Source organism: Rhinoderma darwinii, chromosome 9 (genome assembly GCF_050947455.1).
Source record: "Rhinoderma darwinii isolate aRhiDar2 chromosome 9, aRhiDar2.hap1, whole genome shotgun sequence".
In the NCBI taxonomy this organism is placed as follows: domain Eukaryota; kingdom Metazoa; phylum Chordata; class Amphibia; order Anura; family Rhinodermatidae; genus Rhinoderma; species Rhinoderma darwinii.
The window spans coordinates 13846617-13873633 of NC_134695.1; the positions used below are offsets into that span (position 1 = coordinate 13846617).

The 27017-nt window shown below is 42.3% G+C and overlaps 1 protein-coding gene across 1 annotated transcript in view; it reads left to right on the plus strand.

Annotated features, from left to right (window-relative positions):
- TAF6L (TATA-box binding protein associated factor 6 like) overlaps positions 1–27017 on the plus strand; it is a 51795-nt gene that overhangs the window by 1237 nt on the left and 23541 nt on the right. Inside the window, exons 2-7 of the mRNA XM_075836857.1 lie at positions 1628–1781; positions 12465–12551; positions 13174–13324; positions 13413–13463; positions 13544–13638; positions 13866–13940. Coding sequence (XP_075692972.1) covers positions 1635–1781; positions 12465–12551; positions 13174–13324; positions 13413–13463; positions 13544–13638; positions 13866–13940 — 606 coding nt within the window. The 5' untranslated portion in view covers positions 1628–1634. The remainder of the gene's footprint in view (positions 1–1627; positions 1782–12464; positions 12552–13173; positions 13325–13412; positions 13464–13543; positions 13639–13865; positions 13941–27017) is intronic.

A 27017-nucleotide genomic window follows, 5' to 3' on the forward strand; every position in this document is an offset into this window, starting at 1 on the left:
GTTGGAAGGCATGGCTCAGAGCGGGCACTCTGGCTTAAAGAGAACCTTTCACCTCCCCATACATGTGCAGCATGTAATGGGGAGGGCTGCACAAACCCTAGGGCACTTGACATTTTTTTTTCTACCTCCCTCCGTTATTTAGATATCGGTACAGTTCTATTTAGCACCCGATATTTAAATAACCCCCTGAACTGGCAAGGGGGCGTGTTACTATGGCTGTGACACTTCAATCAAATATGGACAGTGTTACAGCAAGATAGAGGGGAGAGAGTGTGCGCACGCTCTCACTCCTTAACTTTCAAGATCAGTCTTCTGCCGAACTAGCAAGGGGGCGTGTCACTGCTACGGACACTGCTACGGACATGCGCGCTCTCATCTCTTCAGCTCTTGTGAGAGATCAGTCTTGTACATTGTCTGCCGTACTGGCAAGGGGGCGTGTTTCTGCTACGGATAGTGTAAGCCGCTCCCCAGCTCTTACACTGTCCGTAGCAGTGACACTGCCAGTTTGGCAGACAAAGTACAGGACTGATCTCTCGCAAGAGATGAGAGCGCGCATTCGTGCTCTCCTTTCCACAGCTCTTAGGGTATGTTCACACGGCAGCCTCCGTTACAGCTGAAATTATCTAGCTGTTTTCAGGAGAAAACAGCTCCGTAATTTAAGATGTAATGGCATGTGCAGGCGCTTTTCGCTGCGTCAATTACGTACGTAATTGGAGCTGTTTTTCCATGGAGTCAATGGAAAACGGCTCCAATTACGTCTCAAGAAGTGACAGGCACTTCTTTGACACGGGCGTCTTTTTTACGCCAAGATTGAAGGACCTGTGGGTGACGTCACGCTGTGTCTGCAGTGAAAGAAGCTGGCTGGGAATGATGACGTCACTCACAGGTCCTTCAACCTTGGCATCGGAAGAGAGAAGACACCATAGCTCCAGGCGTACAGTTGAATTTGCAGCAGCATCACCATGTGCAGGTAAGCATAGTAAACTCCCTAGAGACGAGCATATTAACCTTTTGGACGCCTGGATCTGTGGTGTCTTCTCTCTTCCGACGACAAGGTTGAAGGACCTGTGGGTGATGTCACGCTGTGTGTCTTTAGTGAAAGAAGCTGGGTGGGAACGATGAGAAGTGTATGATGCTGATTTGTCAGCGTCATACACTTCTATTCACAACGCCCAGTTGGTAAAAACACAATACAAGCCCAGTTGGTAATACGAGAAAACACGCCCAGTTGTCCATTGAAAATCTCATTTGCATAAATAAAAAATTGCTCATAACTTGGGCAAAAATGATCGTTTTTCAAAAAAAAATAAAAATAAAATCCTTGCTGTTATCTACATTGCAGCGCCGATCACATGCAATAGGAGATAGGGATTTGATAATCTGGTGACAGAGCCACTTTAAGTAATTTACTTTACATGAGTAATACTCATCATACATAATGTTGCCTATGCATATTTGCTATCCTGATAACTAACAATTCCTGCAATATGCAAATTATTTATGGTAAGCAAAAAAAGAGCAATAGTGAAATCGCTTTCATTCTTGATTTCTCCCTTATAAAAATAAATCTATAAATCAAATGTTAGTTTATATTCACAAAAAAAACAAAATTTTGCGTTGTTTGCAGTCTTGGGATGTCTCACACTGAGGATCGGCGCTATGTCGAGCTGTGTCAAGATTCGGTTCGTCTGACTGCAGAAAGTGCGGGTTTAGAGATCACTGATGAGGTAGCTGCTCTGCTGGCTGAGGATGTATGTTACCGGCTCAGGGAAATCACACAGGTATATGTCATAGAAATGTTTTGCTTTATTCTTCCAAAACACTTTTTTAAAAACTACTTTGTATTAAAGAGGAGCTGTCCGCTTTCCTGACATGTCTGTTCTAGTAAATACTTGAATTCTTCATGAAATATCAATGCTGGAACATTTGATTAGAACTGTCCATTAGATTAGAACTGTGCCGTTCCTCTGTTATTCTTCCTGGAAAAGTATGATTATGGCTTTATTCACACAGCACTTGAGCCTACTGTATTTCCTGACATATGCCTCCGATGGAAGGCTCCGGCACATGCCACTGTGTAGTACAATGGCATACATAACACACACATATACGTTTTGTTTACTAGTCTACTTATGTTTCACCAATATCAATGGTTTGTGAGCCACCTTACTACCTTTGAGAGATTTCCCTCCTCCACTGTGTCATTCGCACAGCTGAGGTCCAATGCTTCCCTTTGTGACATGTATTAGCTTTATATGAAGTGGTAAGAACTGGATCGAAGATCAGGAATGTATTTTTTACCCTTTCACCTATGACAGCACCCAAGGAGAGACATCCCATTCGCTGGACAGGAAGCCTGACAATATAAAAAAAGGACACACCTCTCCACACACCCAGTCAGGTTTCCTGTCCTCCTAATGGGATTGTCCTGTGGATCAAGACACTCTCTCCAGGATTGCAGCCCTCCTCTCCAGGTCACCGCTTCCCTCTACGGAGGTGGTAGATTACCGCTGCGGGTGGGGTTCCCTCTGGGGGGAGAAGCTCTCCTGGAGTCAGGCCTGGCTCCGGGTTACATGCAGAGAGCCAGGACTCCTGACCCAGCGTTCGGCCGCTTCCGGCGCACTACAGTGACCACTTCCGGTCACTGGCACACGTTACTTCCGGTGGGAATGGCGTGCGGACGTCCCAGGAAGCAGTGCTCTGGGGGCCCATGTGGGGAGGAGGGGCTACAACGCGTCGTGGCCTGGGAGCCTCTCCAGCCAATCCTAGGCCTATTTCGGGGCATGAACCAGAACGGCTCCTCCAGCAAAGCAACCAGCGTCGAAGCGTCCAGGAGAAGCAGCAGGACGCGTGGAACTACCTGAGCGGTCAGACCCAGGAAGATCATCCAGTCCGGTACTTTAAAACGGCATGGGATCTTCTAGGAAGTATGGTAGGACAAACCTTTTTTTCCATTATTGATTTTGTCCTTCCTTGTATATTCATGTTTCCTAGATCAGAGAGGGTCCCAGGAAAAAATTGGACAAGGTTATGCCAGTTTGGTTTAGATAAGATCCTGGCAGAAGAATCCCCTAGCCTTGCCTATAGCATAAGAGATATAGTGTGTACAGAGGTTAAGAGCTCCCATAGATCCCTCAGAAAGAATCAGGATCGTCCTAGCACCTCGTCTGGCAAGACCTAGGCGTTTCTAATTCCTCTAGCGAGAGGAAAGGTGTAAGGAGGAAGGGGAGCTAGGCTCCTGAGTTTTTCCTCTGACAAGGATGGCGGAGGGAAGAACTTACTCCCAGCGTTGACATAGACAAACTACTTAAAGAGTCCGGGCCACTATGAATATCGATGACCCCAAGGAACCCCAGTCTGTTCAGGACATTATGTTTGAGGGCCTGGGTCGTAGGAAAGAGAGGACTTTTCCTGTTCACGGGAATATAACCAGCTTCATTAAGAGGGAATGGAAGAACCCTGATAGGAAATTAGGCATTCCCAAGATTTTGAAGAGAATATATCCCTTTTGAGGAGGGTTTAACCCCTTCCCGCTCCTTGACGTACTATTACGTCATGGCAGCTGTATCGTTCGCGCTCCATGCCGTAATAGTACGTCTCGGGAGTAACGGCCGTTTCGGCCGTCCTCCCGACACATACAGGAGCTGTGACGCTGCTGTCTTGTTCAGCAGCTGTCACAGCTCCTACAGCGGGGACCGATCGCTGTGTCCCCGCTGATTAACCCCTTAAAAGCCGCGTTCTATAGAGATCGCGGCTTTTTAGGGGTTAAGCTGCCATCGCCGGCCTGCTACGCGATAGCGGCCGGCGATGGTGACTATGGCAACCGGACACCAAACAATGGCGTCCGGCTATGCCATAGACGGAAGCCTAGTGGGTCCTGACAACGTCAGGACCCACTATGCTTGCTGTCAGTGAGTAGCTGACAGTTCTAATACACTGCACTACGCATGTAGTGCAGTGTATTAGAATAGCGATCAGGGCCTCCTGCCCTCATGTCCCCTAGTGGGACAAAGTAATAAAGTAAAAAAAAAGTTAAAAAAAGATGTGTAAAAATAAGAAAATAAAAGTTTTAAAAGTAATAAAAGTAAAAGTCCCACTTTTTCCCTTATCAGGCCTTTATTATTAATAAAAATATATAAACAAACAAATAAACTATACATAATTGGTATCGCCGCGTCCGTAACGGCCTGAACTACAAAATTATTTTGTTATTTATCCCGCACGGTGAACGCCGTAAAAAAAAATATTAATAAACCGTACCACAATCACAATTGTTTGGTCACTTCACCTCCCAAAAAATGGAATAAAAAGAGATCAAAAAGTCGCATGTACCTAAAAATGGTACTGATGGAAAATACAGTTCGTTACGCAAAAAATAAGTCCTCGCACGGCTTTATTGATTGAAAAATAAAAACGTTATGGCTCTTAGAATAAGGTAACACAAAAAGTGAATGATTGTTTACAAAACGTATTTTATTGTGCAAACGCCATAAGACATAAAAAAAAACTATAAACATCTGGTATCGCCGTGATCGTATCGCCCCGCAGAATAAAGTTAATATATCATTTATAGCGCACGGTGAACGCTGTAAAAAAAAAAGTATACAAAAACAATAGTAGAATTGCTGTTTATTAGTCACCACGCCACCTAAAAATGGAATAAAAACTGATCAAAAAGCCGCATGCACCCCATGAAAACTACAATGGATTCCTCAAGGGGTCTAGTTTCCAAATTGGGGTCACTTTTGGGGGGTTTCCAATGTTTTGGCACCACAAGACCTCTTCAAACCGGACATGGTGCCTAATAAAAAAGAGGGCTCAAAATCCGCTAGGTGCTCCTTTGCTTCGGAGGCCGGTGCTTCAGTCCATTACCGCCCGAGGGCCACATGTGGGATATTTCTCTAAACTGCAGAATCTGGGCAATAAGTATTGAGTTGCGTTTCTCTGATAAATCCTTTTGTGTTATAAAAAAAATGGTATGAAAAGAGTAAATGTCACCTCTACTTTGCTCTAAATTTCTGTGAAACACCTAAAGGGTTCATAAACTTTCTAAATGCTGTTGTGAATACTTTGAGGGGTCTAGTTTCTAAAATGGGGTGTTTGATAGGGGTTTCTAATATATGGGCCCCTCAAAGCAACTTCAGAAATGAACTGGAACCTAAAAAAATAAATAAATGAGGCAATACTTCGCTTCTTACATTATACTGATAATGAGCCGTGCCCACTCCGAGATGACCCCAGTTTTGACCGTTTGTATAAACGGAGACCCCTATTAGACCGTTCCAGTGCCCGGTTTTCCCAAGCATACACCCCCGAGAAGTGTTTTTCTATTGATGAGTCCCTGGTACATTTTAAAGGGAGGGTTCAATTCCGCCAGTACCTGCCAGGTAAGAGGGCAAGGTATGGCGTGAAGATGTATAAGCTGCGAGAGTGCATCAGGGTATACCTACAGATTTAGGATATATGAAGGAAAGGCCACCCCCAAACCAGACTGCATCCTGGACTACAATAGGTACATGGGAGGGATGGACTTGTCAAATCAAGTCCTGAAGCCCTACAGCGCCATGCGGTGAGGTATAAGAAGCTGGCCGGGCACATCATACAGATGGCTTTGTACAATGCGTATGTGCTACGTCGATGTGCAGGCCAGAGGGGAACTTTCCTGGAATTTCAAGATCTAATCTTTAGGGACCAGGAAGGGGGGGCGCATCGTACCAGGGCAACACTTTCCAGAAGAAGGTCCCCAAACCGGTGGAAAGGGAAAGAGTCAAAAGAGGTGCAGAGTCTGCTATAAGAGGGGGATAAGGAAGAACACAATATACCAATGTGACACGTGTCCCGAAAAACCAGGGCTCTGTATAAAAGATTGTTTTAAAATGTATCATACATCCCTTGATTTTCAATTTACCCTGATGCACTCCGCACAGCTTACCCCCCTCATCTTTCCCTTCTGAGCCCTGCCGTATGCCCAGGCAGCTGATAACAGCCACATGTAGGGTATTGTCGTACCCAGGAGAACCCACATTACAATTTAAGGGGTGTATATCTCCGGTGGCGCATGCTGGGCACACTATATTGGACACTGAAATGGCATATACATATATAAAATTGCAAATCTCACACTGCACCATCTGCTGCGCATTATCTTTTACACAGTACCTGTGGGGTCAAAATGCTCACTACACCTCTAGATGAATGTCTTAAGGGGTGTAGTTTTTAAAATGGGGTCACTTCTCGGGGGTTTCAACTGTACTGGTACCTCAGGGGCTTCTGCACACATGACTTAGCACCAGAAAAGCTCCAGTAGGCCAAATGGTGGTCCTTTCCTTCTGAGCCCTCCCATGGGCCCAAAGGGCAGTTTATCACCACAAATGGGGTATTGCCGCACTAAGGACAAATTGGGCAACAAAATGGGGTATGTTGTTCCTTGTGAAAATAAGAAATTTTGATCAAAAATGACATCTTATTGGAAAAAATATCATTTTTTTCATTTCACAGCCCAATTCAAATAGGTGCTGTGAAAAAAACTGTGCGGTCAAAATGATAACAAAAACCATAAATGAATTCCTTGAGGGGTGTAGTTTCCAAAATGGGGTCACTTCTGGTGGGTTTCCATTGCTTTGATACCTCTGGGGCTCTGCAAATGCAACATGGCACCCGAAAACCAATCCAGCAAAATCTGGACTCCAACAAACACATAGCGCTCCTTTCCGTCTGAGCCCTCCCATGGGCCCAAACGGCAGTTTATCACCACAAATGGGGTATTGCCGCACTAAGGACAAATTGGGCAACAAAATGGGGTATGTTGTTCCCTGTGAAAATAAGAAATTTTGATCAAAAATGACATCTTATTGGAAAAAATATAATTTTTTTCATTTCACAGCCCAATTCAAATAGGTGCTGTGAAAAACCTGTGCGGTCAAAATGATAACAAAAACCATAAATGAATTCCTTGAGGGGTGAAGTTTCCAAAATGGGGTCACTTCTGGTGGGTTTCCATTGCTTTGATACCTCTGGGGCTCTGCAAATGCGACATGGCACCCGAAAACCAATCCAGCAAAATCTGGACTCCAACAAACACATAGCGCTCCTTTCCTTCTGAGCCCTCCCATGGGCCCAAACGGCAGTTTATCACCACAAATGGGGTATTGCCGCACTAAGGACAAATTGGGCAACAAAATGGGGTATGTTGTTCCCTGTGAAAATAAGAAAATTTGATCAAAAATGACATTTTATTGGAAAAAATATCATTTTTTTCATTTCACAGCCCAATTCAAATAGGTGCTGTGAAAAAACTGTGCGGTCAAAATGATAACAAAAACCATAAATGAATTCCTTGAGGGGTGTAATTTCCAAAATGGGGTCACTTCTGGTGGGTTTCCATTGTTTTGATACCTCAACGCCTCTTCAAACCTGGCATGCTGCCTAAAATATATTCTAATAAAAAAGAGGCCTCAAAATGCACTAGGTGCTTCTTTGCTTCTAGGGCTTGTGTTTTAGTCCACGAGCGCAGTAGGGCCACATGTGGGACATTTCTAAAAACTGCAGAATCTGGACAATACATATTTAGTAGTGTTTCTCTGGTAAAACCTTCTCTGTTACTAAAAAAAAATTGAATAAAATTGAAATTCAGCAGAAAAAATGAAATTTGCAAATTTAATTTCCACTTTGCTTTAATTCCTGTGAAATGCCTGAAGGGTTAAAAAACTTTCTATATGCTGTTTTGAATACTTTGAGGGGTCTAGTTTTTAAAATGGGGTGTTTTATGGGGGTTTCTAACACATAGTCCCCTCAAATCCACTTCAGAACTGAACTGGCACCTTCAAAAAAAGGCTTTTGAAATTTTCTTAAGAATATGAGAAATTGCTGTTTATGTTCTAAGCCTTGTAACGTCCAAGAAAAATAAAAGAATTGTTCAAAAAACGATGCCAATGAAAAGTAGACATATGGGAAATGTGAACTAGTAACTATTTTGGGTGGTATAACCGTCTGTTTTTCAAGCAGATGCATTTAAATTCTGAAAAATGCTATTTTTTGTAAATTTTCTCTAAATTTTGCAATTTTTCACAAATAAAGACTGAATATATCGACCAAATTTTACCACGAACATGAAGCCCAAAGTGTCACGAGAAAACAATCTCAGAATCGCTTGGATAGGTTTAAGCATTCCGACGTTATTACCACATAAAGTGAAATATGTCAGATTTGAAAAATGGGCTCTGAGCCTTAAGGCCCAAACTAGGCTGCGTCCTTAAGGGGTTAAGGAAAGACTGGGATAGTTTTCCCAGACTGGATGCCCCGGTAGCGAGATATCCAGGAAAAATGCCTTCCCGTTTGAGGATCTTGGGTCTCTCCCGATCCTATGGATAGGAAAGCAGACTATTACCTAAAAAGAACCTGGGAAGCCTCTGCGGGTGCCTTTAAGCCAGGTTTTGCGGCTATTTGTGTAGCCTGGTATCTCAGGATCTGGATAGCTCAGTTAGAGCTTCATCTCAGGGACAAGACCCCTAGGGATCAGATACTGTTTTCCCTACCTGTTTTGTCTTAAGGCCACAGATTTTTTGGCTGATGCCTCAGTGGACTCGGTCCGTCTGGCTGCCAGATCCGCAGCCCTATCCAACTCAGCCAGAAGAGCAATATGGCTGAAGACATGGAAGGGAGATGCAGGCTCCAAAGGGAAAGTTTGTTCTATCCCTTGTTCAGGAGATTTTTTGTTTGGCCCCCCCCCCACTGGATGATGATCTGGAGAAAGCATCCGATAGGAGGAAGGGGTTTCCTACCCATGGCAAACCAGTCTCCTTTCGTCCCAGGAAATTTAATAGAAAACCCATTTCTAAGGGACAGGATTTTAGATCCTCTAAATTCCCTAAAAAGAACAAGGGTTTCTTGTTTAGGCCTCAGAGCGATCCCAAGAATAAAGATCACCAGCAATGACGCCAGAGGGAGCGGGGTAGGAGGTCGCTTATCCCTTTTCTATCAAGAATGGGAAAGGATCTCTTCGTACAAATGGGTTCTAGATATCATAAATACCGGGAACTCCTTCCTGATTTACAAAAAAATTCGGATGGAGAGTATCCCCTCTACAGTAAATCTTCTTTTCAGGGACTGTATGATGGCATCAATAGATCTGGAGGATGCTTATTACCATGTCCCTGTTTGCATAACTCACCAGAAGCGGCAGTAGTTTTGAGCGACTCCCTAATCCACCTCCAATACAGGGCACTCCCGTTTGGCATCTCTGACGAGAGTCTTTACCAAGATTATATCAGAAATGACATCATATATACGAACTGACGACATTCTGATCATTCCCTACCTAGACGACTTTTTGATGGTGGCAGACACCGCCCAGGCTTTGACCCTCCATCTACAGTCAGTACAATTGACTTTGATAGATCTGGGTTGGAATATAAACATTAACAAATCAAACTTAACCCCATCCAAAAGATGCCGTTTTTTGGGGATCCTTCTAGACTCCTCCAAACAGATGTCTTTTTCTCCCTCAGGGAAAGATCCAGCCTTTGATAGAAAGGGTCTCAGTCCTACTTTGGATCATTTGACTTCTTTCAGAAGGACTATGTCGGTCCTAGGCCTCTTGACCTCCTGTACCCTGGCCATAATATGAGTTCAGTTCTGGTCCAGGCCTCTGCAGAGGGACATATTAGAAAAGTGGAAAGCAAGCACTCACTAGATCACTCCCTGCTCCTTTCCTCTGTAGCCTGACTCTCGCTCAGGTGGTAGACAAAGCTAGAGAACCTGAGGAAGGGTGTTTTATGGGAAATGTCCCCAACCCTGAACGTTACAACAGATGCCAGTCCTTGAGGGTGGGGTGCCCATGGCGAATCCTTCTGCCTTCAGGGTCAGTGGGATCCTCAAACCTCCATAAGATCTTCCAACTACAGGGAGCTGGAGGCAATACTTCAGGCAATAAAAGACACAATTCCTATACTTTTGGAAAAAAGGGTAAAGGTTCTTTCAGACCACACGACTACAGTAGCATATATAAATCATCAGGGAGGTACAAGGTCAGGGCTTCTGATGAAGTTAGCTACAGAGATCTTTTCCCTAGCTGAGCTACATCTATCGTCCCTTTCAGCTGTCCATCTAAGGGGAAGGGACAATCAGGTAGCAGACTTCTTGAGCAGAAGACAGTTGCTTCATTCAGTGGTCCCTGAATCAGGATGTCTTTCAGATGATTGTGGCCAGGTGGGGGAATCCTTCCATAGACCTGTTCGCTACCAGGGAGAACAAGAAGGGACCCAGATTATTTTCCCTAGATCCCAGGGAATATCCAGTAGCACTAGATGCTCTCTCCCAGTGTTGGAGCCAGGAACAGGGTTATGCCCCCCCCCACCCCCCTCTGTCTACTTCCAAGAGTTTTAAAAAGGATCAGAGGACAAAGCCTCGGTAATCCTGATTGCTCCATTTTGGCCAAAGGGGCCGTGGTTCACCTGGCTGAGGAAGTTGTCTGTAACCCAACCATGGATCCTGCCAGACAGACTAGATCTCCTGTCTCAGGGCCCAGTAGTTCATCCAGACATCTCCAGGCTGCATCTTACAGCTTGGAGGCTGAGAGAGTAATCCTCAGGAAAAGGGGTATCTCTAAAACTGTCATCTCTACTTTACGGTCAAGTAGAAAACTGGTTACCTCTCTAATATATTTTGGGGTCTGGAAAGCTTTTCTTACCTTTACAGGAATTGATATAGATCCATTAGCAGATCCAGATATTCCCCTGATTTTCGACTTTCTCCAGGCAGGGCTTGACAAAAACCTCAAACCCAGTAGATTAAAGGTTCAAATTTCTGCCCAGAGTTCTTCGGAGCAAATTCCACCAGAGCTGTATCTACTTCTTGGGCTGAAAGAGCCAATGTATCTCAAGACCAGATTTGCAGGGCGGTTAGATGGAGCTCACCCCACACCTTTTATTAAACATTATAGATTACAGTTGCATTCTGTCACTGATTTAGCCTTTGGTAGGAAGTTCTAAAAGCTGCAGTCCCACCCTAAAACTGGGGTTCTAATTTACATCTCCAGGGGTGCTGTCATAGGTGAAAGGGTAAAAGATGGGTTACTTACCGGTAATCTGCATTTCATGAACCCATGACAGCACCCCCCTGGTCCCCCCCCCCTTCAGTAAACTTCCTTCGTAGTGTATATATGACTATAAATATATATTTACGGTGTGAGGTGGCTTTTCACGAAGGTGGGGCAGGAAAGAGAAAAATAAAGAAAAAAAAGATATAATAAATGCGGGGGTGTGTCTATATACACTCGGTGTGTATATGAATAAAAGATAGCTAATTCACATCCTGAGTTCTTTCTAAGGACTGGGTGTGTGGAGGGGTGTGTCTTTTTTTATATCGTCCAGCTTCCTGTCCAGCGAATGGGATGTCTCTCCAGGGGTGCTGTCATAGGTTCATGAAAAACAGATTACCGGTAAGTAATCCATCTTTTTTTTTCCCATGGCACTAAATATACGGCTTATGCACAGAGTCGTGGGTGCATGAGCCAATGCTGTAAGAAAAAGGAGGGATCAGTAAGGCCCCATGCACACGAACATATTTTTTTCCTCCCGTAAATACTGGCGTAAATACGGGTCAATTGTCACACGTATTCGACCCGTATTCCACCAGTATTTACGGACCCGTGCCCATAAATACGAGTCTGGTGTCACCAGTATTCCATCCGTATTTACGGACCCATTTTCTCTGCACTAATCGGCAGCCCCTTCTCTCTATCAGGATAGAGAGAAGGGGCAGCCCTTTCGGGCAGAGTTTCTGCAGCGTTTGAAAGTTTAAAAAAAAGTTCATACGTACCCTGGGCCGTTGTCTTGGTGACGCGTCCCTCTCTTGACATACAGGATACAGAGCAGCTGTATCTCAAAAAGTAAAAATTATTTTTAATTAAAAACTAATTTGAAAGTTGCACCAAACACACTGACGTTTTTATTTAAAAAAAAATACTTTCAAAGGTGTGCATAGCTCTTAAACTGGCCATACACATTAGATAGTTGGCCATGCCTATTGGATAGTTATAACATTTGTGTATTGCACGTTTGGTACAATGGGGCGATGGGGGAATAAACTGATGGCAGCAGCGTCCTTCGTCAACAAAGTTTCAGGCATTTTAAAATCTAACATGCCCAATCCTTCTTTTCTGACATAGCTAGTAGGCCCCCCCCCCCCCCATACACATTAGATTATTGGCCAAAATGGCATGTTTGCTGGACTAAGATGCCCACTGCTTCTCCAGTATCTTTGCAGCATATAATTAGCTGATTTGCACTGTGGGAGATGTAGTGTTTAATTTGTGCATTTTAGAATTTTTCAATTTTGAAAAAAATAAATCCTATACACTGCAATACAATAGAGTGCAGTGCTTATCACTCCTTCTACCCGTATACGGCATTATCTGTTAACTCTGCCTCTAGTGTCTCATGTCTAATATATTTTTTAATTCTCAGTTCAGCGCACAGTCTCTCAGGCACTCTCGAAGGCGAAGACTTACAGTGGAGGACTTCAACCGAGCATTGCGCTGGAGCAATGTTGAGGTAGTGTGATAATGTAATAAATCTTAGTTATAGACTTTAAAGGGGTAAACCCATCCTAGACATTTCTTAGACACGATATGCCATAAATGTCTGATAAATGGGGGGTCCCACCTCTCGGACCTGCATCTATCACTAAAGTGAGGGGTTTTGACCCCATAATGCATGGTGAGGGGTCTGCTTGCCGCTGCATCCAACCAGAGAACAAATGGGAGTTGCAGTGCACAGCAAACTCAGCTATTTCAGTAACTCCCCTTCACCTCTATGGGATTTATGAGAACATCATAGCACAGCGAGCTCGGCTGTTTCCGTAATCCCGGCAAAGGTGGGACCAACATCTTTTAGACATTTATGGCATATCCACAGGATGGGAATATCTGTTAAGCCTTTTTTGGTACTAAACATCCATTTTGTATTTACTTCATCCATGAAGATTTTAATCTAGGAAACTCCTAGTGTTAGACAGCCATATTGTAATCCAGCCATTCTGGCCCATCAATGAGTGATCAGAAGTTAAGGCAGCTTGGTCATACTCATGAATGCAGGATATATCTAATCATTTTGTTTATGATGCAGTGTTTTCTAGATCTGTTCTATATGAGCATTGTGCTACTGTATCTTTCAGCCGATATATGGTCATGGATCCCCAGATCCAGTTTCGTTCCGCAGTGTTAGAGATGGTGATTGCCATTGTGCTGAGGACCGTGATATAAATTTGGTGGAGCTGGCATTAGCCACAAACATTCCCAAGGGAACTGCAGAGACTGCTGTAAGAGGTAAGAAGCCAACTTTACCTGTGTTAGCACATTTTTTTAAATGGTTGTTTGCTCCTGCATCTTGCTAAATTTCTTTTGCTTTTTCTAGTTCATGTATCTTATCTAGACAGTAAAGGAAACCTGGAACCACAAGGGACAGGCAAGTGTTACACATATTGCATATATATTATTCCCTATGATCATGTTCAGATGTTAATTTTTCATGAAATGTGCTTCCAGTTCCTGCTGCAGTCTCCATGCTAACAGATGACCTATTGAAATATTATCAGCGTGTGACAAGAGCTGTGCTAGAAGATGATATGCATCTTATGAAGGTAATAATTCTATTTATTATGTTCCCAACACCAACTTATAATGTTACACCAATCCAGTGGAGAATGCAGCCCATCACTAGTAATAGTCAATCAGCGATAAACGAGGGATTATTTTGGCATTTGATTTATTTTTTATCTCCTTTATTCATAATCGTTTATAATTATCTTTTTATATATATATATATATATATATATAAGTTTTAATTTCATATCTTAATCCATCCTAGGTAGCACTTCAAGATTTACAGACAAACTCAAAGATTGCTGCACTGTTACCATATTTTGTGTATGTAGTGAGTGGGGTGAGTATATAATGACCAATTATAATATAACCTTGTCTTCTCATGAGTGTATAACTTATTCTGCCCATAAACATTAGGTCATTTTCAGCAGGTCCTTCTAATGTCTACAGGACTTGACGACGTTTTGTGTACAGATCTGTCCTCCCTTACTTTCTCTCAAAGGGTCAGTTCACACTGATTCAGCGCCGAGAAACACCACAAATCGCCCCCTGTTGATTTCAATGGGAGACAAAGATGTTTTTTCCCGGAGCAGCTTGTGGCTGCTCGCGGGGGAAAAATAGGGCCATGCTATTTCTTCAAGCGGATTCCGCCTCTGACCATCTATTGAAATCAATAGGAGGCAGAAAAAACCTGCGGCGCTTGTTTTGCGCATTTTTTAAAATGCGTTTTATGCCTACGGCCGTAGGCAGAGAAAAAGCCTAAAATAAAAATTGTCAAACAACACTGTTAGGGCTTGCCCACTCGTAGCGTAATTGCTGCGTATTTTCCGTTGCGGACGGAAAATACGCAGCAGAATGCAGTAGCAGCAAAGTGGGTGAAATTTAACAAACCTCATCCACACGCTGCATAAAAATCAGAGCAGAAATTGACCTGCGGTGCAAATTTTTCGGACTGCAGCATGTAAATTCCCACTGCGGATAGTGGACTGAATGGCTGCGTTTTTCAGAGGAGATGTCACCATCTCCCAGCATTGTGAAAAAAACTGCAAAATACGCACCATTTTCTGTAGTCAAAGACGCAGGAAATGGTGCGTTTTTGCCACAGCGTAATGTCTGCTACTTTCAACGGAATTGCTGCAGCAATTCCGTTACGTGTGGACAAGCCCTTAACCCTTTCAAGACCGAGCTCATTTTGGCCTTCAGGACCAGCCCCATTTTTTCAAATCTGACGTGTCAATTTATGTGGTAATAACTCTGGAATTCTTTTGCCTATCCAAGCGATTCTGAGATTGTTTTCTCGTGACATATTGTACTTTATGTTAGTGGAAACATTTGGTCAATAAATTCATTGCTTATTTGTGAAAAACACCAAAATTTTTAGAAAATGTGCAAAAATTATGATTTTTCTAATTTTAAATGTATCTGCTTGTAAAACAGATAGTTATACCACACACAATAGTTACTATTTCACATATTCCATATGTCTACTTTATATTTGCATTGTTTTTTGAACATTATTTCATTTTTCTAGGACGTTACAAGGCTTAGTAATTTAGCAGCAATTTCTCACATTTTAAAGAAAATGTCAAAAGGCTATTTTTACAGGGACCAGTTCAGTTCTAAAGCGGCTTTGAGGGCCTTATGTACTAGATAGACCCCATAAATCACCCCATATTAAAAACTGCACCCCCTCAAAGTATTCAAAACAGCATTCAGAAAATTTCCTAAAACCCTTTAGGCGTTTCACAGGAATTAAAGCAATGTAGAGGGGAAATTGAAAAATTTTATTTTTTTGCTGCAATTCATTTGTAATACGTTTTTTTTGCAGAAATTGTAATCCATTTTTTTTGTAACACAGAAAGTTTTACCACAGAAATGCAACTCAATATTTATTGCCCAGATTCTGCAGTTTTTAGAAATATCCCACATGTGGCCCTAGTGTGATAATGGACTGAAACACCGGCCTCAGAAGCAAAGGAGCACCTAATGGATTTTGTGGCCTCCTCCTTTTTTTTTAGAATATATTTTAGGCACCATGTCAGGTTTGAAGAGGTCTTGTAGTGCCAAAACAGTGGAAATCCCCCAAAAGTAACACGGTTTTGGAAACTGCACACCTCAAGGAATTTATCTAGTGGTATAGTTAGCATCTTGACCCCACAGGTCTTCTGCTATATTTATTGGAGTTTGCCTGTGAAAGTGAAAATCTCCTTTTTTTCTGAAAAAATATTAAAAAAAATTATATTTTCAAGGAATAAAGAATAAAAAGCACCCCAAAACATGTAAAGCTACTTCTCCCGATTACAGCAATACCCCATATGTGGTACTAAACTACTGTTTGGACCCACGGCAGAGCTCAGAAGGGAAGGAGCGCCATTTGGATTTTGAAGCGCAGATTTTGCTGGATTGGTTTTCAGTGCCTTGTCGCGTTTGCAACGCCCTGGAGGGAGCAAAGCGGTGGAAACCCTCCAAAACTTACCCCATTTTGAAGACTACTCCCCTCAAGGAATTTTTCTAGGGTTATAGTTAGCATTTTGACCCCACAGGTTTTTTGCTGAATTTAGTGGAATTAGGGCGTGAAAATGAAAATGTTTAATTTTTACAATGAATAAAGGAGAAAAATCACCCAAAAATTTGTAAAGCAATTTGTCCTGATTACAGCAATACGCCATATGTGGTAATAAACTGGTGTTTGGACCCACGGCAAGACTCAGAAGGGAAGGAACAATATTAGGCTTTTGCAGCTCAAATTTAGCTGGAATGGTTTTCGGGTGTCATGTCGCATTTGCAAAGCCCCTGAGGTACCAAAACAGTGGAAACCTCCCAAAAGTCCCTTTAGGGGACTGGAACGAGCGATCAGGTATTGCAGTATAATATAATTTTTACAGAATCCTGTAACAGCGTGATGGCTGTTCCTGTCCATTAGTCCCGGGTGTCAGCTGTAATACACAGCTGACACCTGCAGAATTTGGAGCGGGCGCAGCGCATGAGCCCGCTCCATATATAACCCCCCGCACCACGACATGCTATTAAGTCGTGGTGCGCGAAGGCGTTAATGCGCATCGGATGGTGCAAAGTGAAAATTAAAATTTTCCACTGATATACCATTTTAATGCACAATATGTTGTGCCCAGTTTGTGCCACTGAAGACAAATACCTCGTACAATGTTGAGCGGGTTCTCCCGGATATAAAATATATATGTGGACGTAAGCTGTTGTTTGGGCACGCTGTGGGGCTCAGAAGGGAGGGAGCGCCATTTGGCTTTTGGAGCGCAGATTTTGCTTGGTAACTGTTCTGTTTGGGGTTTTGCTGGTATTTCAGTTTATGATGTGGGGGTATGTGTAAATTGGGCAGAGTACATCAGGACATAATAAGAGAGTATAATAATTCAGTAAATAAATAATCCGCAGATATGTGGCCAATGTCGCACTGATAAATGACGCCCGATCTTATCCGCTTTTGGACACTGCACAATTTCTGTCGCTATATTCTGAGAGCCAGAACTTTTTGTTGGGGAACAATCTGCAGTTTTTATTGGTACCATTTTAGGATACATGTGATTTTTTTTTATCACTTTTTATTAGATTTTTTTGGCAAGCAAAGTGACAAAAAAACAAATTCTGACAATGTTTTTTGTCTTTTTTTTTTTTTACACTTTCCACCGTGCGCTATAAATTCCATTTTACTTTATTCTCCGGGTCGATACGATTACGGCGATACCAGATGTATATACTTTTTTAATGTTTTGTGGCGTTTGCGCAATAAAATCACTTTTCGATCAAATTATTTATTTTTTGTGTCACCATATTCTGAGAGCTATAACTTTTTTATTTTTCAGTCAAAAAAGCTGTGTAAGGGCTTGTTTTTTGCGGGACGGGTTGTAGTTTTTACTGGTACTATTTTAGGTTACATGCAACTTTTTGATCACTTTTTATTCTATATTTTTAGAGGGTTGATGACCAAAAAAATAGTGATTCTGACATTGTTTTTTAATTATTTTTTTTTGCGGTGTTCACCGTTCAGGAAAAATAATATTATAGTTTTATAGTTTGGGTCGTTGTGAACGCGGTCATACCAAATATGTGTACTTTTTTTAACATTTTAATTTTTTTCCTATAATAAAAGACTTATTATAGGAAAAAATGCATTTTTTGTTTTTGTAACTTATAACTTGTTTTTACACTTTTATAAAACATTTTTATTACTTTTTTTCTTTACTTTTTACTTGTTTTACTGGAAGACCTGCAGCACTGATGGCTGCTATAATACATTACACTACATAGGTAGTGTAACGTGTTATAAACTGTCAGTGCGACGCTGAGAGTCACACTGACAGGAAGCTTATGAGGACCTGCCTCCGGCTGGTTCTCATAGGCTGCTGTGCATGGCAGACACGGGGGCTGTTGTATGGCCTCCGGTTCTGCATCATAACCGATTGCAGCACCAGCAATCGGTCCCCGGGAAAGTTTGTTGTAGCAACAAACTTTCCAGTTTGTTGTAGTAACAAACTTTCCAGTTTGTTGCTACAACAAACTTTCCCTGCGATCACATGACCGGGACCTGAACCAATTGGGTCCCGGTCATGTCTCCGGGACTAGAGGCAGGGGATAACAGCGCGATCCGGGTGTCAGCGCTACTCTGAGACACCCGGATCGCCCTGTTAACACCCACCGTGAATTCACGTTGGCGCTGCACAGAGCCCAGCAAGCGCCGACGTGAATTTACAGTGGGCGGCCGGGAAGCGGTACGCCATGGTAAGCTAGTGCTTTCCGCATTTTGCTGTATCCATACCCCAAATGCTTGGCATCGGCTCAGAAGCTGAGCAGGTGCCATCATCGCCAGATGTCAGCGGTATCTTACAGCTGACATCCAACTGTAGTGGCGGGGACCGAAATTAGCTTCGATCCGCGCCATTAACCCCTTAAATGCAGAGCTCAAACGCGATCGCTGCATTTAATGTGTTTGCAGCTCATCGGAACCCCAGCAATGAAATTGCCGGGGTTCCGGTGGCTGCAATGGCAACCGGAGGCCAAATACTGGCCTCCCGGTCTGCCTAGCACGAAAAACTTTCAGCCCCCGCCCGGCGGCAGGGCCTGCACGGATTCCGTATCCTCCGGCAAGATGGCGCCGGCTCAGGAGCTGATCTGGCGTCATCAGCGGTGGAAGTCAGCCGTATGTTACAGCTGACATCCCCCTGTAACGGCAGGAACCGGAGCTAGCTCCATTCCCGGCCATTAACCCCTTCGATGCAGCGATTGAAAGCGATCGCTGCAACTTAGCGGTTGCTAGCAGATCACCAGCCCTGACAGGCAATGAGGACTGGCGACTGCTGCTATGGCAACAGGAGACACAATGGCCTCCTGCTCTGCCATTACGGAAGCCGATTAGGCCCTGCCGGGAGGAGAAGCCTATTCACTGACAGATCTAATACATTGCACTACTTTGGTAGCGCAATGTATTAGAAAAAAAAATCTGACAGTTGGAAAAAAAAAGTGTGAAAAAAATAAGTTTTGAATACATAATAAAAGTTTCAAGTAATAAAATAAAACACAATAGCCCTGTTCCCTTATCCAGTCCTTTTATTATTGGAAAAAAAAAATAAACCATACGTATTTGGTATCGCCGCGAACGTAACGACCTGAGATATAAACATATTATATTATTTATTGCACGCGTGAACAGCTTCTGTTTTTTGGTCACTTTGCTCTACAAATATTGGAATAAAAAGTGATCAAAAAGTCGCACGTATCCAAAAGTGGTACCTATAAAAACTATAGCTCGTCTCGCAAAAGACAAGCCCTCATACAGCTCCGTCGACAAAAAAGTTAAAAAGTTATGGTTCTCACAACTTGGCGACAGAAAAAATACATTCTTTTTACTGACAGGGTAGAACTTCCTTTTCCCCTGTTATCTCACACCGAATAACCACCTCTGTAAATTGAAAACTGAAAGCATGCATGGAAAAAAGTACACCAGACAGACAAGTGTTGGTAGACATCTTTCCCTCAGTCAAGTAGGAAGTGAACTGAAACTTTTTATTGAACAAAGTAAAGAAACACAAAACTCCTCCCTAGAGATGTGGGACGTGCTTAAGCCCCATTGGCTCCTCAGCTGTGAGTTCTTCTGTACACTCCTCTTGCATTCCAGGGGCGGTGTCTCCATAGGCGTGTTTCTCATACAGACTCCATCTTGCTTCATTTACAAATCTTTGTGTAATATACTGATTTTTAGTTTATATAAAGTAATAATGTTTTTGCAAACAATATACATGGTAATGATCCCTGACAGTCCCCCCTAAAAATATTATTACTCTATCCCTGAGTCTTGCCTAGCAACCTACCACTGACCACTCGAACCAGGCGGGTAGGGGTTTTGATTTCTTCACCAGCTTGAGACGAGCTACTCCTGATGAGTAACCCCCCTTTGTACCTGGACTTCCAAGGTTTCGGAGTGGTCCTAACGTTCCCTATTCTCCTCAGGATACAGGATGGTTGTCTTGGTATAATCTACAAACCGCTGCTGGTTGTAATATATATAATTAATCCAGTCTACATTTTATTAATGGTAATAATTGTCGCACTGTCACTTACTGTCCTAATGGAACTTTTACCCCTGCAGATATAACAGGTCATGGGCAGCATCTTCCCCAAACCTAAAGACACCCAGATAACATAACCTCCGGGCTATCATTGCTGCCATGTACTTCTTACATATGAGTGACAACAACCAGCGACCTTCACCTCACACCTCCACATAAAACTCCTCAGATTGTAATTTGCAGTGCCGCAGCATATTTACACACATTATAATTATAAACCTCAGACAATATAAACAATAGGGCCTCAACTAATAATATAATGCTATCACCAATCTCATGCTATCACCCTCAGGTTTTGTGTCCCATCAGTTCATTGACAGTCCTGTACATCATCCTCCTCTTCTTCTGTCTTCTGTGGAGTCAGACTGCACAGTGGTGTCCAGTGGGGGATTTATTACTATCCTCCACCTGGTCACTTACTTATTAGAACACTTGATACTGCTGACGGATTCACTCAGGTCTTTGGTCTTTACTTTGATCTTTGCTGATGTCATCAGGACTTGGCTTGGTCCTTCTCATCTGTCAGACACCGTCTCTTTAGTATACGTCACCGGGCTGTACATAGCACCTCATGCTGTGAGCCTGGGGTGAGATCCCACGTAGGCGGAATAGTGGAGTTTTATTGTGACTACCACAAACCCTCCGAATCTATCCTCTTCCTCTGGCAAGTTACTTGTCTGGGCGGCTGCTTAGAATTGTGACACTGCCATCAGTTCATGATAAACACGTTGTAGTGGCTCAGGCTGCGCCTGCCGCATCTCAGTGATGGAGTTCATCATATTAAAAGTCTTTTAGTTCATGTTTACTGGCGCTTGCCAGGGACCCCCAACCCTTGTCAATTGTTAAAATTAATACTAATCTGGTGATAACATCATCCGAATACACTATAAACGTTGTTCTAAGTACATACAGTAATAATGACAGGCCCTTAATCGACATCAAACACCTTTATGTAATAAAAACTTCTCTGTTCCACTGGACAGGGCACCTAGAAAATGTGTAGTTACTGGGTACATTATATTTGAACTTGGTGTTTACACTTTCCAGCAGGGTTTATACCTTATTCTCAGCTGATTACCTGGAACATCTCCTATTCACAGAAATATACTCAGATTCCACATGTTTATCTGACAAGTGTCTCAAACCAATTCCCCCCCCTACTCTGGTTCGTTTTACCTGGGAAGGCCTCTCAAGGTCTGTTCTCTTTGTGGGAGGCGGGTATGATAAGGTTGGCACCGGTCTGCCAGGACTGTTCTGTAGGCAAATCAAACAGCTCTAACAGAATTTAGCAGCATCAGCTGTAAAACCTGGGGCATACCAATTAGATCTTACCACATCGATCCTTGCAGTCTTGGGGCATATGTGAGGTCATACACCATCAATGCAAGTGCCATCAAGAGTGCCTTGGGTGGTACCGGTTTACCTTCCTTTATCTGTCCACATTCTGTCAGAATCTGGTTCTCACGCCTTCCGCTCCCAGTTGGACTCCTGTGGAGAACAATCTTTTCAACGCATAATCAGTAATTGATCTTAATCAGATAATTAATTTGAAGAAAAACATTAACAAATAACATCTTTACATTAAACGTTCACATTGAGCAGTAACTAGAAGTGATACATGCAAACTCATTTTTCTTCATATATATCTATACATACACATATACACTGCACAGAATTCTCTGCTCTAAAATTTTCCTTTCACAACAAAAATATTTTCAAATTGGAATCTACCTGCACCGTGAAGTTCTCATTTACACAAACATAATACTAACGCCTGCAATAGTCCAATGTTAAGGCTGATCCAGAACTTTACATGAAACTTAACTTCAGTATTTAATATTCCCACTAAACTTTTTGAATATCGTTATTAAACAAACTAACTCTGGAATAACATCTGGAGAACTGCTGACATCTTTATCATTGTACAAATACCAGCTCAATACTTGGGATAACACTGTTCCCCTGTCACTACACACAACGTCTGCAGTGGGGAAGATCCCGGCCGGGCTTCAGGTCCCCCTGAGAACAGGTCTACACACACGAGCACCTTTTCATACACTTCTTCCTCGGGTAGTTGTATGTTCTGCAGTCGCTGGGACGGATAATCTGGCCGGGCTGCACTTTTCACAGGTACCTTTGCTGTTTTACCTATGTCATGCCGGGCACATATCATGCAGGCTGCTACAAACCTAGCGGTGGCATTATTGTATCCAGGGACAAGCCAATTTACTGACACCTGGCCGCACATTCCCTTGTCAGGTCTGTCATCTCTTGCTCTCTCGATTGGCTTACCCGATGATCCAATAAAGTTCCTACTACCAATGGGCCCATTACCTAGAGTCAGTGTAAATGTCGGCCGTCTTACCTTCTGCCAGGTTACAGCCTCAGCGAGCACCTCCAGCTCCGCTCCTTGAGATGAATGAGGAGGTCAGAGTGGTTTCTGGATGATTTACCTAGTGCCTCGTATCCTGTCTTGTACATACTGTATATGATCAAGTATTTCTACGTTACAAATTTACATTAAAACCCATGTCACATATAGATAGAACATCTCAAAGGGGTGGCGTCTTCATCCTCTAAAATAAAAACAAATGTTATACACTTCTCCACACTCATCTGATAATCCAGAACACTTTGAGACTCTCACTTTATCAGGTACTGTAAACACTTGATTAATACAAAAACAAATAAAAATTACTAAAATCTTTACATAAAATTAACAATCTTCAGATAATTTTCACCTCCTTCCCTCCTAAATCTGTAAAGACTCATCTGTGAGTGACCTTGACCTCTTGTGTGAATTTGCTGGAGGGGGATGGTCTCTTACACAATACCTCATATTGGGTGGAGACTACAGCACAGCATACCCAGTGCCATAATTACTGTTTTGGAAGGATCTACACAGAAAAACCTCAACATTTAGGTTACTCTTATACACATTTAATGTGGATTACTCATTGGGGTCTCTTACACATTTTGTAGATCTCCTGGAACCAAATTCATTAATTCAAAACAAACCAAAATTGTACCTGATCAGTCCCTTCACCATTCCCCCGTTTGTGGACTCTGTGAAAGTAATGTAGCAGGGTTCAAAACTACATCTCAACATAATAAGGTCGGGTACTCTCTGGGGGGCACTAGTTTAACCCCCTGTAATGCACAACAGCCTGGAACAAAAATGACTTTCTCCTGACAAAAATAAATTTTATCTTTAAAAGGACTTGCAACCATTTGCCTGTAAAACATTTCACATTTCCAAAAATAACAATTAGGCAGCACTATAGTACGTGCCTCATGTGTAAAAACAAAACAATTGTAATTAGTAATTCAATAAAACGGAAAATATATCTGGTAATATTAATTACTGCAAACCAATAAACTGTATATAAAAATAGGGAACAGTGGGGGCATGAATAGGATCGTCCGGGTACGGGTGATCCTGATGATTTGAATATGGACTAAAAACCATCCATTCTAACAGTCTATAATATACACGTAATTTATATAACAATTTTCGGTCTACAACTCTCTTGGTCTGGCCGGAAATATTAAAATTTCGCAGTCTGCAACTCTCTCTAGGTCTCGCCGAAATATTACAATCTCCAGTCTGCAATGTATTACATCTCGCTGGAATATAACAATCTTCCAGTCTGCAATTTTTTTATTAAATCTCGCTGGAATATTACAATCCCCCAGTCTGCAACTCACAGGTCTTGCTGGAAAATTAATCAACTGACTTACCGTGTTATTGTGGAGGTGATCAGGCTCCTTCGGTGGGCAGTCCTCGGTCGTCTGTTTCACCCTGTGATTGTCGGTTGTTCGGATTCCGAAATCCCCTCAAGTGTGTCCCCACGTTCGGGCGCCAAATGACAGGGTAAACTTCCTTTTCCCCTGTTATCTCACACCGAATAACCACCTCTGTAAATTGAAAACTGAAAGCATGCATGGAAAAAAGTACACCAGACAGACAAGTGTTGGTAGACATCTTTCCCTCAGTCAAGTAGGAAGTGAACTGAAACTTTTTATTGAACATAGAAAAGAAACACAAAACTCCTCCCTAGAGATGTGGGACGTGCTTAAGCCCCATTGGCTCCTCAGCTGTGAGTTCTTCTGTACACTCCTCTTGCATTCCAGGGGCGGTGTCTCCATAGGCGTGTTTCTCATACAGACTCCATCTTGTTTCATTTACAAATCTTTGTGTAATATACTGATTTTTAGTTTATATAAAGTAATAATGTTTTTGCAAACAATATACATGGTAATGATCCCTGACATTACAAAAGTAATTTTATTGTGCAAAACGTTGTAAAACATAAAAAAGTGCTATAAAATATGTATCGCCGGAATATATCGGACTAACCCGCATAATAAAGGTAACATGTAATTTATAACGCGTGGTGAACGCTGTATAAAAAAAACCTATGCTAGAATTGCGTTTTTTTAGGTTATCTGGCCTTCTAAAAAATAGGATAAAAGGTGATCAAAAAGTCGCATGTACCCCAAAATGGTACCAATAAAAACGACAGCTCGTCCCGCAAAAAAAGCCCTCATACCTCTACGCTTATGAAAATATTAAATTAGTTAAGGCTCCAATAAGTCAGGTAATAAAAAATATGCAGTTGTGCAGCCCGATGGGAACATTTCTTCTATTTCAAGAGGCGATTTATCAAGGCCCTAAAATTAGGGAACCAGGAAGGGGAGGGCCCAAACATATCTGCTGGAAGCGAGGGTGCCCATATTATACCATATTATACCAGGACAAGCGGAGTGTGGACCAAAAGTGGCATAAGAAAGGACGCCATATATCAGTACGACACTGGCCTGTGCAGAAAGGATTGCTTCACAGCGTAACACACCTCTATGGATAATGTTATTGTTTTTTAACCCCATTATTATACCACCTGACTATGCCCCTGATATACTCTGCCCAGCTTACATATGCCACCACATTATAAACGGAAACACCAGCAATACTCAAACAAATCTACTATCAAGCAAAATCCGCTCTTCAAAAGCCAAATGGTGCACCCTCCCTTCTGAACCCTACAGCGTTCCCAAACAGCAGGTTACTTCCACATATATGGCATCGCCATTCCCTGGAGAACCCTTTTAACAATTTTTGGGGTGTGTGTCTCCAGTGGCATAAGCTGGCCACGATATATTTGCCACTGAAATGGCATATCTAGGGAAAAATATAAATATAAATGCAACATCCGCAGCGCATTCATTTATGGAAAATACCTGTGGGGTGAAAATGCTCACTACACCCCTTAATAAATGCCTTGAGGGGTGTAAGTTTCCAAAATGGGGTCACTTTCTTTTTATTATTTCACATCTGAGCCTCTGCAATTGTGAACCAATACTTTGTAAATCGCCAAATTAGGCCTTAATTTTACATGGAACTCTTTCACTCCTGAGCCTGGTCCAGGCAAAAGATTAGGGTCACATGTAGGGTGTTTCTAAAACCGGGAAACACTGCATAATAATTAGAGAGCTGTCTTGTTATGCCAATATGTGGTGCCACCATATCTATGGAAAAAATCCCATTTTTACTCTACAACATCGAGTGCACACTAATTTCTACAAAACACCTGCAGGGTTAACATACCCACTACACCCCTAGGTGAATACCTTGAGGGGTGTAGTTTCCAAAATGTGGTCACTTCTGGGGGGTTTCCACTGTTTTGGTCCCACAGGCACCCAGAAACCAATCCAGCAAAATCTGCACTCCAAATGGCGCTCCTTCCCTTCTGAGCCCTGCCGTATGCTCAAACAGTAGTTTATGACCACATATGGGGTATTGTCGTACTCGGGAGAAATTGCTTTACAAATGTTGGGTTTCTTTTTTCCTTTATTTGTTGAGAAAATAAAAAATTTTGAGCTAAAGCTACGTCTTATTGAAGAAAAAAGATTGTTTTTATTTTAACTGCCGAATTCTAATAAATTCTATGAAACATCTGTGGTGTCAAAATGCTCGCTACACCCCTAGATGAATTCCTCAAGGGGTGTAGTTTCCTAAATGGAGTCTCTTTGGGCATTTTCATTGTTTTGTCCCCTCAGGGGCTTTGCAAATGCGACATGGCCTCCGCAAACCATTCCTGCTAAATGTGATCTCCAAAAGCCAAATAGCGCTCTTTCCCTTCTAAGCCCTGCCGTGTGCCCAAACAGCCATTTAATACCACATGTCGGGTATTGTTTAACTCGGGAGAAATTGCTTTACAAATTTTGCGGTGCTTTTTCTCCTTTAGTCTTTGTGGAAATGAGAAAAAACTAGCAAAACCTACATTTTCTTTGAAAAATGTAGATTTTTAATTTACACGGCCTACTTCCAGTAATTTCTGTAAAAAACCTGTGCGGTCAAAATGCTCACTATACCCCTAGATAATTTCCTTGACGTGTGTAGTTTCCCAAATGGGGTCACTTTTGGGGTATTTCCACTGTTTTGGCACCGCAAGAGCCCTTCAAACCTGACATGGTGCCTAAAATATATTCTAATAAAAATAAGGCCCAAAAATCCACTAGGTGCTCCTTTGCTTCTGAGGCCGGTGCTTCAGTCCATTACCACACTAGGGCCACATGTCGGATATTTGTAAAAACTGCAGAATCTGGGCAATGAATATTGAGTTGCATTTTTCTGGTAAAACTTTCTGTGTTACAAAAAAAATAAATGGATTAAATATGAATTTCTGCGAAAAAAACGAAATTTGTAAATTTCACCTCTACATTGCTTTAATTCCTGTGAAACGTCTAAAGGGTTAAGAAACTTTCTAAATGCTGTTTTGAATACTTTAAGTTGGCAGTTTTTAAAATGGGGTGACTTA